The sequence below is a fragment of the Drosophila tropicalis genome, unplaced genomic scaffold (genome assembly GCF_018151085.1).
Source record: "Drosophila tropicalis isolate 14030-0801.00 unplaced genomic scaffold, ASM1815108v1 contig_867, whole genome shotgun sequence".
Lineage (NCBI taxonomy): Eukaryota > Metazoa > Arthropoda > Insecta > Diptera > Drosophilidae > Drosophila > Drosophila tropicalis.
Window position 1 is genome coordinate 2,745,788 of NW_027173362.1, and position 17,505 is coordinate 2,763,292.

The 17,505-nt window shown below is 35.3% G+C and overlaps 1 protein-coding gene across 4 annotated transcripts in view; it reads left to right on the plus strand.

Annotated features, from left to right (window-relative positions):
• The first annotated feature begins 16 nt into the window (after positions 1 to 16).
• alpha-Man-Ia (alpha-Mannosidase class I a) overlaps positions 17 to 17,505 on the plus strand; it is a 60,059-nt gene continuing 42,570 nt past the window's right edge. The window contains exons 1-2 of one of the 4 annotated variants that reach the window (XM_068298394.1): positions 17 to 140; positions 1,121 to 2,063. In XM_068298394.1, coding sequence (XP_068154495.1) covers positions 1,368 to 2,063 — 696 coding nt within the window. In that variant the 5' untranslated portion in view covers positions 17 to 140; positions 1,121 to 1,367. Of the gene's footprint in view, positions 276 to 701; positions 995 to 1,120; positions 2,064 to 17,505 lie in introns of those variants that run through there. The other 3 variants (XM_068298392.1, XM_068298395.1, XM_068298396.1) reach the window with 3 other exon arrangements.

Consider the following 17,505-nt stretch of genomic DNA (forward strand, 5'->3'; position numbering starts at 1 on the left):
ATGGCTGGTATTAACAGGCTAATGTTAGCAGACTGTTAAAGAATAAATCGCTCTTCTTTATTTTTTTTTGTTGGTTTATAAATAAAAAATTAAATTTTAACCGTTCCGTGTGTATGGTGTCGTTGTGCTGTGTGTGATAAGTGCGTGTAAAATTGATTTACAAATTCCAACTGTTTATTACACATGAAATGTATGAGCGAAATGCACCAGCAGCCACTATTACGACGGGCCTGGCTATGATGGACGGCTTGTTTTAACAATAATAGAAAGTGAAGGTGGGCAATAGCACCGACAACAACAACAACAAAGCACTAGCAGCAGCAGCAGTACTGGCAAAAAAGACAAAAAATCAACGCCACCAAAAAAAAAAAAAAAAAAAAAAAAAAAAACAATATAAAAAGAGACGCCCTCACTAAAGCCTTTCCTTCCCCTTTGTCTATACCTACCCTGATACTGTTTTTGTTTGTTGTTCGACCGTACGGTTTAAACTAACGGTATCATTGCAAAGCAAATTGTTATTGCAAAAAAAAAAAAAGTAAATTTACTGCGTGTGCGAAATTTACTGCAAATGTTTTACTTGCAGTTTGTACCAAGGAAAAACTCACGATGAGACCAAATTTCGTGATATAAGAATCATTTTAGATATTTTCATTGCACATTTCAATTTCGCTTACCTACTTTTATATTTTAATTTAATCAAGACAACTTATTGCATTTAAAAATATTACCATTTTGGTTAAATTTACTCCTCCGAATAAATCAAAAATATGTATAGAAATGTATCTAAACGTTAAATGAATGCCGTGATATAATCTCGTATAAACTTTGAAGCCTGTGTCTCCCCCTGTGTCGGTGTGTGTGTGTGTCTGTGTGTGTATGCGGTTTCGTCTCAGATTGCTTGTGTTGTTGCTGCTGTTATTATTGTTGTTACTGCTGCTGCTGCCTCTTTGGAAATGCCACGAAGCGACATCGCCTCGAATATTTAGCAAGCAGAGTAAAAAAATAAACATTCGTTTAATTGTTTTCTATAATCAATCTCTCAACATCTTTCATCTCCCTTCGTTCCTTTTTTTTCTTCGATTGCAATTGCTGACGTGTGTTGCAAAATTTATGCCAACAGAGAGAACAGGAATAAGAGCAACAACAATAACAACAATGCACTGCCAACAGCTGTTTAACTAAGCGAGCGAGCGAGCGAAAGATAGAGGGCGCGTGAGAGAGAGCGAGAAAACAACAGGAAACCTTCAACTACCGGCAAAACATCAATAAGCACAAAAAGAATAACAAACCAAACCACAAAAAAAGGAACCGAAAAAGAACTGATAATATTAAGTGAAATAAGCTAATAGAACAAGAAATTTCAAAACATGTACCGAATTGGACCAATCGGACGGAAATCGAACTTCCATTCAAGAGAGAAATGTCTAATTGGACTCGTTCTTATTACCCTGTGCTTCCTATGCTTCGGTGGCATATTTCTCCTGCCCGATAACTTTGGCAGTGATCGTGTCCTGCGCGTCTATAAGCAGATACAAAAAGCCGGACCAGAAATATTTATTCCAGCCCCACCTCTGGCAGCGGATCATGGCGGTGGTCATGGCCAGCCGCATGGACGTTCCGAAGATCAAGCTGCACGTTATTTGGGCGATCGTCAGAGATTAGAACAAAAGATACGTGCCGAATTGGGTGACATTCTAGATGAGCCACCAGTAGCGCATGCACAAGGGGCAGGTGGTGCTCTTCCTCCTCCTGCTTCGGCTCCAGTCGGTGGCGGTGGTAATGCTGGTGAGATGCAGGCGCCAGCTCCGGCTGTAGATGATCAGCAGATGGGCGATTCAGTTATAGATGATACAAATCATGTGGCAATTCCTGTATTAGCTGCACCGGTCTCAAATGGAGATTCTCCTATCGTTTCCACCCACAATAACAACAATAACAATTCACCATTGGCATCATCGTCATCGCAATCCCAACTGCAATTACCAATGGGTGGCGGCGGCAATGCTGAGGCAGCGGATACCCTAGATGTCGCACTGGATGAGAAGCGTCAAAAAGTTAAAGAGGTAAGTAAAACAGAAAAGAACTATAAAAAGAATTACTACAAACTACATTTCTATTGACTCAATGTGAAAAAAACCATCTGGAGCATATTTAGTCCATATGTTTCCCCTTACAACTTTATACAAATACATATACAAAAATACATTTGAGACTTCAAATTTAAATTTTAAAAACATTATAAGTTACGTACTTTGCTTTTTGTCGATTCTCAGCTAGCTGATCTAAAATTTAGTCAGTGACCTGATTTGAACTCTCTCTCCCTCTCTCTCTCTCTATCTTTCCCCATCCCAATAATCCGAATCCAATCTATAGCCAATCAACTTTTGCTATCTCCCTTGCGCTCTAGTCAATTTTAAAATTCCGGAAGCTTATTTTCGCCAAACACCAAAGCCTGCATACCCTAACAAACCAACAGTTGTCTGACTATGCCAAAAAAAAAGAATAAAGAAATTTCTTCTACTAGAATCGGGGAATAGGACAGACAAATAGAGATGTCTATATTGATCCAGAAAATAGACAATCACACAGACTTTTTTGTTTACTCTGCCTTTTGCCAATATCTCAATGAAATCATAAAAGTGTATACAATAAAAAACTGAGTTTTTGCATCGTTAGTAATTATCAACATTCCAATAGTTGTTTTGCACATCTGTATGAACATAGAAATGTGTGTACATACATATATTTATATATAGTTATTCATATATGTATGTATGTATGTATGTACATACATACATATGTGTACTACAAATACCCCCTCCCACTTCCTTACGCGCTGTTTGGCCAGTTGACAACAAATGAAATAGCGCTGCTGCCTCTTTGCCATAATTGTTTATAGAAACAACCTACACACACAAACACCCGTCACACACAAAAAAAAATATGTATGTATAGTGCTCATACTCATACCATATTAAATGTGTATAATATTTTAGTGATATGTTTCTATATATACATACAAATCATACATGGCAAAAATTTCCAAGGAAACTAAAATTTTCAAATCGCCAACTTTCACTCGGTTTATGAATCGATCCGATTGTGTGGTCAGATGTCTATCTATCTATCTATCTGTCTATTCACCTGATCATGGCAACTGGCAAAAAATTCTTGTATTTCTTTTTTTATTCATTCTTCTTTCTCGTCTGGCTTTGGCTCTATTCCACTGACCTAGAATCGTAAAACTGTATAAAAAGCAAAAAAATGGATAAAAACAAAGACGAATTAATCATTAACAACAATTAAAAGATCTCACACTCCCTCTAACTTTAGATCTTTCTCTCTCCCTCCTTTTATAAAGGGTATATTTGAGCTATGTTAGACATTTTCAAAAGCCGAAAATTAGACAAATCGCTATATTTGTTTTTAGTTGATGGTTTTAGCGACCTTTGGAACTTGCGTTGTTTATTACTTGCTTTGCGAATAAATATAAAAAACGTGTGTTTTGTGTTTTTTAAATATTTTATATTTGGATATATTTCGCTTACTTGTCGGTGTTTTTTTTTTTTTTTTTATTTTATTTTATTTTTTTTTACACTTTGATTCTTATTTTTATAGAAATTGTGTGTACATATATGTAGATTAGTAAAATCAGTTTGCAGTTATTACAGGGTGTTTAATAGACTATTCACGTGCAATCTGATTTAACGTTGATTTGTTTTTATTTCTATAGAATTTATTTAATTGCTTTTGTTTCTATTGGTTTGTGTTCTGTGTGTGTGTCTGTGTGTAATTGAGAGCAATAAATTTGCTGATATATATCAATAAATGCTTTTTAATAGACTTTTAAATACTTTCAATTTTCAATTGTAAAGTACACAGAAGCAAAATAACAACAACAACATAAATTCACCTTGAAGTGAAAGTTAACAATCAGTTCAAAATAGATTTGTATTGCTTCTTTACCTAGCTTCAATCAAAACGCGTTGTTTTTTTTCTCTTTTTCAAAATGCTAATGAGATACAAAGTCGAGGGGTTTTGTGTGATTGCTGAGATAGATGGTTCTATAACAGTTTCGTCATACAATTTGCCTTGGGCGGAAGACTCTCAAGTTTTTTTAACACCTGTCGATCAAACGATCGCCACCTTGCTTCTGCCCAAAGGGCATGGGATAGGTTGTTATTAGAAGTTGTCTATTCTCTTAAGTATCTGCTATACCTACATACAGTTGCGAACTTAATAATAGCACCACTTGCTGAGGTAATGTGTTCAAAGGATTCCTAGACTTATTTTAAGGTTCAAGGAACATGTGAATATGTTTTTGAACGTAGAATATTTCCTACTAATAGATGCCAAAAAAAATTCTATCAAAATCCAACGTTTTCAAAGATTTTTACAAAAATCCTTGATATACTCAAAAAATACCCGAAACTAAAAATAGCACCACTTTTCAAATATTTACTCAAAATTAAAAAATAACAGAAAAAAAACCAAATTCATGAACAAGTTATGATTAGATATTAAAAATAGTATTAAATAATAAACTTAATACTTTGTTGCATTGCCATTATTGGCAATAACCGCTGCACAACGTCTTGGCATTGAGTCAACCAGGTCTTGACAGCGTTTGACCGGAATTTTCCTCCAGGACTCCTGGATTACTTTCCAAAGCGCCTCATTGTTGGTTGGTTTTGCAACAGCAACTGCCTTTTTGATGTCAGACCACAGATTTTCAATGGGGTTTAGGTCTGGTGACTGTGCCGGCCACTCCATTACATTAACAGAATTCGTTGAGAACCACTGCTTGGCTTTCTTACTGGTGTGCTTAGGGTCGTTGTCCTGTTGAAAGACCCATATTAGCGGCATATTGTCCTCAGCGTATGGTAGCATCACCGTCTCCAAGATATTCACATAAACATGCTGATCCATAATCGTTCTCACCCAGTATATTGGACCGACACCATAATAGGAGAAACAGCCCCATACCATGACACTGGATCCGCCATGTTTTACAGTCTTTAGGGTGTATTTGGAGTTGAATTCCGAGTTTGGTGGACGCCGGACGTATGCTCTAGAGCCTTTTCCACCATACATGACAACCTTACTTTCGTCAGTCCACAGTACGTTTCTCCACTTTTGGGAAGGCCAATTTTCATGCTCTTTCGCAAACTTTAGACGTTTAGCAATGTGTCTGGCGTTTAAAAGTGGAACCTTTCTGGGGCTGCAAGCTTTTAGATTGTTCTTCCGAAGGTATTTTCGAACTGTTTGGACACTGGTTGACACATTGATGTCCTTTTTCAAATCAGTTGCAGCCTTAAAAGGATCCTTATTACTCTCTCGGATTAAACGACGGACTTCATGCTGAGTCAGTTTTGGCTTTCGTCCGCGAGTTTCGGGCTTGGGTTTGAACTTTATGGCATTACGGATCATTTTGTTGGAACATCCGACCAAATTTCCAACTTCGCGATAAGATTTTCCCTCCAAAATCAGGGTTTGGATAAGTTTTCGCTTTTCAACAGAACAGTGTTTACCGCGACCCATTATTCTTAAATATTTTGGATTTTTTTTTTCTAAAAGTGCTTTTAAAATTGACTTTGATCCAGGGTCGATTGAACAAGTGTTTTTTACAATGCTACCCTGGTAAATAATACGGTATTTCGCGAAATACTGCAAGTGGTGCTATTTTTAGTTTCGGGTATTTTTTGAGTATATCAAGTTTTTTTGTAAAAATCTTTGAAAACGTTGGATTTTGACAGAATTTTTTTCTGCTTCCATTAGTACAAAGTATTTTACGTTCAAAAACGTATTCACATGTTCCTAGAACCTTAAAATAAGCCTAGGGAATCCTTTGAATACATTACCTCAGCAAGTGGTGCTATTTTTAAGTTCGCAGCTGTATTTATATGAATTTGATCACGATTCTTTACTAATCGAATGACATTAAATGGCCATAGAATGACAACTTCAAGTAAATATAGTTAGTGTTCTAATGGCTTGTTCATGTATTCTATTGATAATTTTTAGTCGTCGGAATTAATCCATCAATTGGTTGGTTGGTAACCAGTTTGAAAGCATTTTTTATTTATTTTGTCCAAAATAATATATTTGAAAAAAACACTGCAACTGTTTAATAATGTAGGTTAAGGTTATTTACATATGTATGTAAATATATACATATGAGACTTTGTAAATTCACTATAAAAAAGAAGAAGAAGAATATAGTTATTTACAAATACATATGCTAAACGCTATAAAAGATATAGCAGCACTATTTAATATTCATAGTATTTTATATTTGGTTAATACAATAAGAATATCTATAATTTTTAAATAATTTTCGGTAGATGTGTCAATATACCGTGTATGAAAAAAGGTGGCCTCTGTCTTTGCTTGTTATACCCTTGCAGAGGGTATTATAAAATTGGTCAGATGTTTGTAACGCACAGAAGGAGACGTTTCCGACCCCATAAAGTATATATATTCTTGATCAGCATGAGAAGCTAAGTCGATATAGCCATGTCCGTCTGTCCGTCTGTCCGTCGGTGCGTACGCGTTTTACTCAGCCATCTTAAGAGCTATCGGGATGAAATTTTTTTTGGGAGCTTTTTTTACCCGGGTGAGATAAAGTATGAAAATCTTTGGGATCGGACTACTATATCATATAACTCTGGAACAAAAATTTTTGCAAAAATTGGAGTATCCCCATGAAATTTACCAATATAATAGAATTTGATATAAAATCTCAGATCCCAAAATTTGACCCTGATCGGATAAATAGAACACAAGTTACAGTCTATATAAATCGGTTCAATCGCTGCCGGCAGCTCTGCTTGCTGCCTACTACGTCATCATCAAATCAACAGAGCACATGCATACACACACAGACGCAACGCTACATAAACTGTATGTGTATGCGTGCGTTGCTTTGCTTAGGGAATGAGGGAAGAAGAAGAACAAATTGTACATAGTATGAAGAGTAAAATTGTTTTGTTTGTATGTTAATGAATTGAGTTGCAGAAAACAAATTTTGAACATGTGAAATTATTATTGTCAAGGACTGCAAGGGTATATAAACTTCGGCATAGCCGAATTTAACTTCTTTGATATTTTTATATTGTTACGGTTCCCAACTAGTTTCAGCATTAAAGACATGGCATATTCATTGCAATTCTGGAGTTCTTTGGCAAAGTCAGCTTAGGATAAAACTTGGTGCTTCTTGATCCTTTGAATGCTGCTTTTAAAATAATCATCTCTCAAAGAGTGACAAGGTTTGGCTGAAACACGTGGCAATAAGTTATTTTTTTTCATACATATTTTTGTCTTAATAGTAGAAGTCCTTAAGTCAAAAATTTGTATAAAAATGTATACGTCAAAATCTACAGATTTCTTAACATTTAAAAACCTTTATCTCGCGATTTTGTTAGTATTTTGAATAATCGTAGTGCATTGATCATTATTTATAGAAAATAGATAAAAAAAATATTAATTAAACTTCTGCTGATTAAAAAGGTTTATTCAAAAGTAGCACAATGAATAAATTTTTCATTTATATTATCTTTCAAGTTATTGTGATTATAATATATTTTTTAATTTCACATTTAATCCTTCGATTGTATAATTAATTTCTGATAATTCAGTAAAAGCAAATACGTCAGGCCGCATGACCAATGCTTGTGGGCTGACAAGAGTGAATGGAATAAAATGTATCGACTATTGCGTCATGAGAAAGAAATTTACTGTATGAACTGGGTTCTCAGTTTCTGGAAGAAATTGCTCTTTGAAATTGTCACAACTTGTGCGCCGAACCAAAGTCAACGACTTTCAGAACCGCCCTCGTATATGACTGGTACAACTTTCCTTTCTATCGAACCTTTTCACTCAGTCACTACTCTCCATGTGCAGAGTTCACTTTGCATACAAAGTTCATAGCATTTAAATAGACATTAAAAATTCATCACCATATGAACAATTTCAATCATTGTCAGGCTTATTTGAGCATAACATTTAAACATTTGGTAGATTTAATGACGGCGGGGTATATAAAAACAAAAACAAAAACAATAGTTATTTGTCTGTAATGAAGGTTGGTCAACATATACATACATACATAAACAACTTGTTGAAGGCGTCCACCTATTTTTGAATGGATGGGTTCAGTGACCCAATTTTCGGTAGCAGCAACAATCCTTTGTTTAAATTTACTCATTGATATTTAGATTGTTGCTGGGGTCTCTAATGCTCTACTAAAAGAAAAACGCAGTTTTTGCAGTATGTATGTATTTTCGTTCGATATATGTACATACATAGTAAAGTATGTATGTACCTATGTACAAAGTAAATGTTTATATGTTTATTCTGTGTATTTAATTGGCTCAAGTGTGTGGGTTTGGCTTTCACAAAAACAACAACGAATTTCGTGCTATGCATACAAAAACAAAACGATAAAAACAAAACTTACAAACTAGAATAGATTGGATGCAACATGCGACACATTTTTCCTAGAGAAGTTAATTACCATGCTATGTGATACTCTATTGCCTTTTCTTATAGTTTAAGTAGTTTGTCTAGAGAGTATGCTAAAGTCCTTACACACTTTTTCTTTTGCCTTAATTAAGGTAAACGATTTTAATTTTTTTTTTTTTTTTTGGGACCCATTTGCTTCTCTTATAGATCCAATTGAATTGTAGTGAATTGGAAATCAATAGAAAATATGTAAATAATACAGTTCGAATAGCTTTATTATTTTTAAGAGTCAAACTACTTTACTCGAATTACTCATACGACACGTACGCCTTTTGGCATAACACAAATTTAATTTAGACTTAATTTTATCTACCTGAGACGCAAAAAACAATTTCAAGAACATGAGATATACCTTATCCTCTTATAATAATTCTCTGGGTATGAAAAGTGGGAGATGTGTAAATAACCTCTTGAGATAATTCTCAGAAAATCCTCGATGAAAGCATCATTTGAATTTGCCTGATTCCCACAAAGATTTTTGTGTAATTAAGAGGAGCAGGTTATCAGTCATTTCGAAAAGTTCACCCTTTGCCATGTTTCCACCCGCCTTCTCCCAACCTTACCCCCCCCCCCCATTGAGCTGCTACTGTTGACCTTCCATTCCATTAGAAGGGATATGGAAAGACTTTTATCTTGTAGTTTCCGTAGTAACTCGGGAGTGCTGAGAGTAGTTCTCGTGCATGTGTTTTGTTTCATTATCATTTTGTTCCCCACAGGAGTAAAGAGAGATGCAGAGAGAGAGAGAGAGAGAGAAAGAGAGAGAGAAGAGCAAAGAGCGTGAAGCTTTAAGCTAAGCAAACACACTGTGCTACAAATATTTGGTTGTCAAAATCAAACAGCAATGCAGCATTTTCCAAAGTTAGCTCTATTTTCTTTTTTATAGCCTGCCGAATATATTCTTCATATGCACTCACTTTTAAGCTGATTTTTTGTAAATGTATTTAAGTTATCCTAATCCCTTGTGTGAAATATGGCTGATGTTGAAACAAACTTGTTTCTTTTAGAATTCCTTGAACTTTTGTTGGGATTTAATACAATCATTGGCGCTTTTACGTTTTTCATGGGGCTTTGCTATTGAATTGGTATACATATGTTTTGTTTTGTGTTGCACAGTGTAAAAAAGCTTTCATGCTTGGCTATTTTTTGGCGCCAAAATACTTTGAGAATCCCAAAAGAGCGGGAAAAGCGAAAACGAATGCATTTGTAAAAATAGAAGAGCAAAGGCGGCAGGAAAGAAAAGCTTGCGATGATTGTAGTCGGGGTATATGCACTACAAGGAATGATTAGTTTAAATTTCATAAATGAAACATGATCAAGCTTACGAAATCCGAATATGTATAGAATTGGTAGTGCATACGGTAGTCGTCTGATTTGGCTGTTGATTCTCCTCCCTTAACTAATTTTTGCCTAACCATAAATTGTGGCATTCGGCTACAATGCGACAACTCTCGACTCGTTTTCGGTTGACGCGACTCGAACTCGCACTTGAGGCACGAGGAATCCATCTGAACTCGGCTTTGGCTTCGGGTTCGGCTTGGGGCAGCCAGTCAAAAGGAATCACTAGGAAAACGGAATAATAACGGGGTGGAGAAGGGTTGGGGGGTGCTGGGGGTGGGATGGTGGTGTTGCTCTGTCTGGTCTGGTCTGTTCTGTTCTGGTTTAGCTTTGCCTTTGGCTTCTTGTGTTGATGTTTGGCTCTGGCGCGTTTAATATCTCGTCTGCCCTGGTAGAGTCAACTCCACAACTCGGTGCGCTCATCGCATCGGCATCAGCATCGGCATTGGCATCGCATTGCATATCGCATTGTCGTTGCTCGTTGCTCGTTGTTGTCGTCTCGATTTCGGTTTATTTAACTTCGGTTCTCCGGTTGTTTCAAGTCGATTCGTAATGATTCAAGGCTACATCTGCACCTGCAGCACCAGCAGCACTACCAGCAGCATCCGCTACCTTTCTGTTTACCTCCGCCAAAGCGCATAAATATAAACACGAAACAAAAACATCCTTTTCCCATTGTTGTCGTTGTCGTCGCGTTGCAAAGCGTTGCGTTGCGTTACGTTACGTTCTGTTGCCTGGTACAAGAATTCCGGACTTTTTGTTTGACTTGGTATTAATTGTGGCCAACCTCTGTTGTCCTGCAACAGTCCGCCGGAAACGGATGTGGAAGTGCAATGTGTTTGATGTGACACCAATTATTTTGTAAATATTATATTATATTGTTATTTTTTTTCTTGTGGCAACCAACAACAACAACAACTACCAGTGACCATCAATAACATAAAATTCAATTGGATTTTAATTGGATGTTAATGAATTTAATTCTCTTGAGTCTCAGTTTGCTTTCAGTTCTAATTTTCTCAGCTAAAGCCGAATTTGCCTTGATCTCTTGATTTTTGAAAAAGAGTTTTCATTGGATAATATTATATCTTCTATCTCCAAATCTTTAATGACTTTTAAGCAAAACTTACGTATAGTAAATTCTTTCTAATCCACGTCAAAATACTTTTAAGTTTTCATTAAAGTGAAATCTCATACGAAAACTAAAAAAAGATTATACAATATTAAATATAAATTAAAATCCAATTAAAATAAAGCATTTCAAAGGACTTTGCAGGCAACGCTTAAGCATTAAAGTTATATCAATTTGAATAAACTAGACCGGGCCTAAAAAAAGTCCGTATCCATCTCTTCTCTGTGTTATCTGTGAAAAGTTCATTTATTTTCAAATAAGTTTTGGTTTATATCTGAAAAATTAAGTTTAATCAGACGAAGCCCTGATCAGTTTTGAAGAACAGGAAGTCAACTAATAAATAATTTTGAGATATACTGCAAATTATGGATAGTAATTTTAGAGTCACATGATCCACCATTATTATTATTTATGATAGTGATCCTGATTATTTGAAATATAGACGACTGTAAATAGTAATTCAAATATTAATTGAGTATAATCCTTAGACCTGAATTAGTAGAACAATCAGACATTCAGGTGGTGAATTTCTTTTTATGAATGTAAGACACTTTAAGTGAGACAATGTTTAACATAGATTCAAACATTTTTGAATTATTTTGCATTTTGTACAGAACAGTTTGCATAATTTTTATTTATATTTTTTTTTCCATAGAAAAATTTTCCATTTGCAAATTATTATGAAAACGCAAAACACACACAAAAATTGACTGAGTGCAAATCCCTTGCGGTGTTTAGAAACAAAAACAAGAAAAAAAAAAACAGCAAAAGAAAAAATATGCAGGATAAAAAAAAAACATATAAGCAAAAAGAAAAGCCATATATATTTATATATACTTACTTACATATACATATATGTATATGTACGTAATATATACTGAAAGCGCGCCCAGCATGCGAAAAATATTTTTCACACGAAAATCGTTGAAAAATTCGCGTAGTAGTAAAAAATAACGAAAAAGGAAAACAAAAATCTCAGAGCCATAGACAACTCTTTCTCCATGTGTGTGTGTGTGTGCGTTTGTATGTGTCTGTGGCCACAAGGGGTTACATTTGACTACACATACACATAGGAGAAGGAAGGGAGAGGGGGCAGAGAGATACTATGTCTCTTCACACATATGGAAAGACTTTTTTTACTACATAGTTATATACGCATAATGCGTCATTTTTCACTTGAGTAACATAATAACTAGGCAGATTCAAGGCAGATGCCTCTCATCCTTTTACTGCTGCCGCTCCTGGCTCCTGCCTCTCATCCTCCTACGTTCTTCTACTCTTTGCATCCTGTGTTTGTGGACTAGACAAAAGCATATTATGTTCTTTGCTCCTCCTCCGTTTTGTTTTTGTCCATGTATGTGTGTGCGTGTGTGTGTGGGTGGGTGTGTGTGTGAGTCTATGTTTACAGGCAACTCGAGTGCACTTAAGCGCGCTAGGAATAAGCCCAGGCTAAGCCATCGCCCAGGCCCAACAGTTGATCCACTTGTATGATACTGATGCAACAACAAAAGCAACAACATTTTCATGGAGTCGAGTGAGAACTCCAACACCAATTTCTTGTTTCTTTTTTTTTTTTGCCACCCTTCCACCTCCCTCAATTCCGTAAGAGTAACAACTATGTGACAAACTGTGCCATATTCTTTTGTTTCTTCTTTTCATGGTTGTTAGCAATTTTTTGTTGCTTAAGAAACATATTGAAAAAGAAAACACACACACAACATAAAGTGCAATGGCCAACAAAAAAGTGCTTTAAAAATGTCATGTTCGTGAAAGATTCATTTCATTGAGAATACAGCTCTTTCTTTTTCTCAAAAATGTTCTCTATTAAATTCAAATATGCTAAGAAATATTTAATTTTTCTAAGAAATATGAAATAGTTTAAAATCCTCAATCATTAATTTCAGTAAAAATTCTCTAATAAGATTTGTAGTTGATAAAATATAAACTGACGCGTTGTCAAGAATAGATCTTAATCAGTTTTGAGGATCGGATATTTTGTGCGAAACAATTTGAGGCTTAATTGCATTGCATATTTCTAGGCGTTAACAATTAATGACAAGTCAAGCCGGAAGGCCCGCCGTATTACACATGTTGTTGTTTTTACACATGCTGTAAAACCTTCTACTTAAATATATTACAAAATACTATAACAAAAATATTAATAATATGCACGTAAAAGAGGTGGAATCTCCATGTGCAAGCTTTGCCGTTCGTTTTACGCTTCATGTAGTTTAAATTCCCAACTACTTTTAGCGTGGAAGATATGGTATAGTCATTACAACTCTAAATTCCTTAATGATTTAAAATCTTATAAATTAGTACTACTTATTTATTGACCTCAAGCCGGCTAAACCCCAGTTTTGTTACAAAAAAAATATTCTGATCTGATTTAAACCATTATTTGTAATCTTGGTGTCAAATTTAAATGCCACATTTTTAGCTAGCAAAACAATAGTAATGAAGTGAATTGATTTTCTGCACTTTATTTCAAATACTACGCTATTAAATTATATAAGCCCATTGACATTAACTCTATTAAGAAGCTTTAATGGACCGAAGGAGACCCTATTTTTTTAAAAGCAAGAATTAGATCAACTTGGAAACTTACAACTAAATTTGGAAGATCCTCTTACATTCACCAATTATTATCAAATTGGCCCTGCAGAAGTTTGGTTACCTACTGTGATCGAATGAGTTCAAACTTACATACATACATATATTTATTTCATAAAATGGATCCTTGACGACCCAAAAACATAGAATACCATCTTCAGTTCACAGATGACGAAGTTTAATATGTATTATTATGCGGCTTTTTCTATTGTGTTGCTGGTTCCATATTCTCTATCTGAATCATTATGAAGCAATATGTACTCGATCAAACCATTGACAACTGCTCGCCTGTCCCGCAAAGCCAATAATACTTTTTTTGGAACATAATAATCGTAAACACGGAAGGAAAATAGGAAATTTGTATTAATATTATATGGAGCGGGTCGCCCAATCTAAATCTGAGTATAACACCTGAAAGGGGTCAAGTTTCGGTAAACTCAAATAATGGACATGCCAATAATGCTTGCTTACTTCAAATAAAGGAAATTTTAAGTTTCAAGTGTTGGTTGGAATTATAACTGTTTACTTTACAAGTTATTGATCCTTAAGTGCATCAGATTTTTGCCCTCCCTAAGTGTGGACTAGTCTTATTATCTCGTCATTATTTTCGAATTATGAAAAGAAAGTTGTTGTTTTTGATATTAAAAAAAGAGTCCCAAGAATAAATGTGCATGCCGAAAATCCTCAATTCAGTATTAAAGACACGATTTTTGATGTGGTCTTTGATCTTGCATTTCCCTTGTCGATTTTTTCATAAGATAATTATCTTTCAATTAAAAGGACATGCCTGTTATTCTTTGACTTTTGTCCTGAACCCTTTTCAACAGATAACAACAAGTTGGCAAGTCTGTTGCATATTGTCGCCAAAAATGTCTATACGAACGAATGGACGGGTCAGAAAAACCCATTTCAAATGTGTCTGTTGAAATAAAATAAAATCTTATAATTTGCAATGCAAAATTGATAAACTCTACTGATTGACTTTCAAAAGTTTGTTGTGCACAGTTTTGTTTATTCTTGGTGTTTATTGTGGGTGACCCTATAAATATATAGTACAGATAGAAGAGACCAAAAAAGATCCATTCGGCTTGACACGTTTGATTTGTAGTTGTTGGCACAATTTTACATTTATCGTTCTGTCCCTATGTGTGTGTGTGTGTGTAGTCTGGGTGTGTGTAGTGTGGGTGTGTGACTTATATATATTACTTACAAGTCTTTTGCATTTTGCTGTCGAATCGTTCGTTTCTTTGTTTGCCCTATTTTTATTAATAATTCATTGCGCTTTCTACGCCTTTCCCTGGCGCCTCATCATACACTTGTGGCGGCGCCTTTTTATATGTGTATGTGTACAAGAAGAAACAAAAAAAAAACAAATAAAACTCGACAATTTTGCCCAGGAAACATTTCCGCTCCTTCGTTTTGCGCTTTACTTGATGACAAACTTTTCTCTTCTTCTTTTTTTTTTGTACTGTTGACTTTTTGTCCAGACTGAACCTAAAAACCAAAGAAAAACAGTTCTAATACCAGCGGCGACCTTGAAATACCCTGCAGTCCTTATTGCTGGACAAAATTGAAGAAAAAAAAGTTCTTAAAACATAAAATCAATGATTGGTCAAAACCAGAATAACTTTAAAAATTTTTGAGAGAAACATTTATTGACAGATGGAGGTAACGGATGTAAATGTAGATTTATTTGACCTTAAATGCATGTAAAGGATCTTAAAATGAAATGACAGTATTCTAGCCAAATATTCCTTTCAGTCCATACCCTTGAAAACGTATCCATGCCATGTTACAATTTAATTGCAAAATCTAGTTTTGGTTTCGTTGTACGTTTCGACGCTGCTGTCTTTTGTCAAAGCCGAGAATTGATGCCTGTCTCTGGCTGTTTCTCTGTTTCTGACTTTCTGACTCCCAGACGAAATCCATTTAGCTTGACAACAACAACAACAACGATGACACCGACATCACCAACAACCAATTGGAGAATAGCCGAAATGCAAGTAGCAGGCAGTAAGAGGCAGCCATGTGAGCAGCAGCAGCAAAAAATGCGGTTTTTTCGGCCTCTATGACCAAAAAAAGCAATTAAGCGCCAACAGCGAAACTGCAAAGACTACGAGGATAGAGAGAGAGAGAGGAAGAAATAGAAATGGACTAAAGAAGGGACCAAAAAGAGATAAAAATGAAACAGTGGATAAAGTGAGCTAAGCCAATAGACTTGTAGTTTTACCAATTGATAAAGAGCCAAACAGAGATCATCAAAGGAAATTAATTCTTACAAATTTTTGTGCAGTTTCCTCCGGATTTTATTGAAAATTAATTCATATTTTAGTTAATTTACTTCATTATTGAAATGAAAGGAGAATAGGAATAGAAAAAATTCCATAGTGTTCTGATCTTTAGCAACGAGACGATTCGTTTTTCCTTGTCATTTCTTCATAATTGAATTTTTCAATATTTTTCACTGTCATAAAGCTTAGCGGTTTCTTTTTCCATATCACACTCTCCGCTTGTCCCACGAATTGAAGCGAAATGCGGACAGTTGACAGCGGCGTGTCTAGTGGTAGGAACGCATAAAAGTATGCCACGTTATTTTGCATACCCTAAAAAAAAAAACAAATATGGCGCGGAGAGAGATAGAGATAGCGAGATGGCAAGACAGCGAGATACAGAGATATATGTATGTATATAGGAGGAATGTGACATCAAGTCAGATGACAGAACACGAAAGAGAAGAAAATGAGGACAAATAAACTTCAAGTCTAGGAAAGAACACGTGAAAGAGACCAGCTAAAAAAAAAAGAAAGCGAAATAGGATATAGAAAACAAGTAAGATTAGCTGAACAAAAAAAGTGTTCAAAAATGGAGTGCAGAAACAAGACGACTAATAAGACAGAAGAGAATTTAAAAAAGTTCTTTAAAAGAGATGTAAGCATTAAATGTGAATAGGAGCCGGACTTAACTCTCATGGCGAACTCAATGCTATAGTGGCCAAACAGCTTGGGCTCATAAATTGAAAGAAAAATGTGATAATCTTAAAGGTATTCATCCAAAACCAATCCTTTTTATGCATATAGTTTGCGGACATTCTTGCAGCATATAAATAGAAGTCTGAGAAGATTTGTGGTTGAAAAGGACAAAAGAAAAAAACTAGTAAAGAAGCTAAAACTAAGAAAAAGCAAAGATGCAGAGAAAACGAAAAGGCTAATAGACAAAATACGGTTAAGATCAAGTCAACAGGAAATATCTTTTCTTGGCTCTGAGTCATTTTTACCTAACGTTCCTTTAATAATCTATAACATATTATCCCTCTCCCTCTCTCTCTTTATCTTTATTTTGTTTTGTTTATCCAGCTGTTTCTATTTTTGCTCCTGTTCTTTGCTGTGCTGTGTGTCACTGTCAACAAATTGTTGTTAAAAACGTGTTAATTAATTTTTGGCCTTGTCAGTAAACTGAAATTTATATCTCTTTTTAAATTTTCTCCAGTTTTTTTTTCTTGTAATGCACAAAACACTAGGGATTGCAAAAACTAAAAGGGGGGGGAAAAACAACAACAGACAAAATGGGGCGGACAAAAAGGACATTGGCAGTGCCCATGTTGTTCTTGCTATTCTTGTGCTGCAGTTTTAATAATTGAAAGTGCCTGCAATAGACGACGACTGACTGCTGTTTTGTCCTTTCTATATACATAGTATACATATATACATACATATATAGTATATGTATTTTTTGTTCCGTTATTATACCCTTGCAAAAAGGGTATATTAATTTTGGTCAGAAGTGTGCAACGCATAGAACGAAGCATCTCCGACCATACAAAGTATGTATATTCTTGATCAGCACGACGAGACGAGTTCAACTAGCCATGTCCGTCCGTCCGTCCGTCCGTCTGGATCAACGCA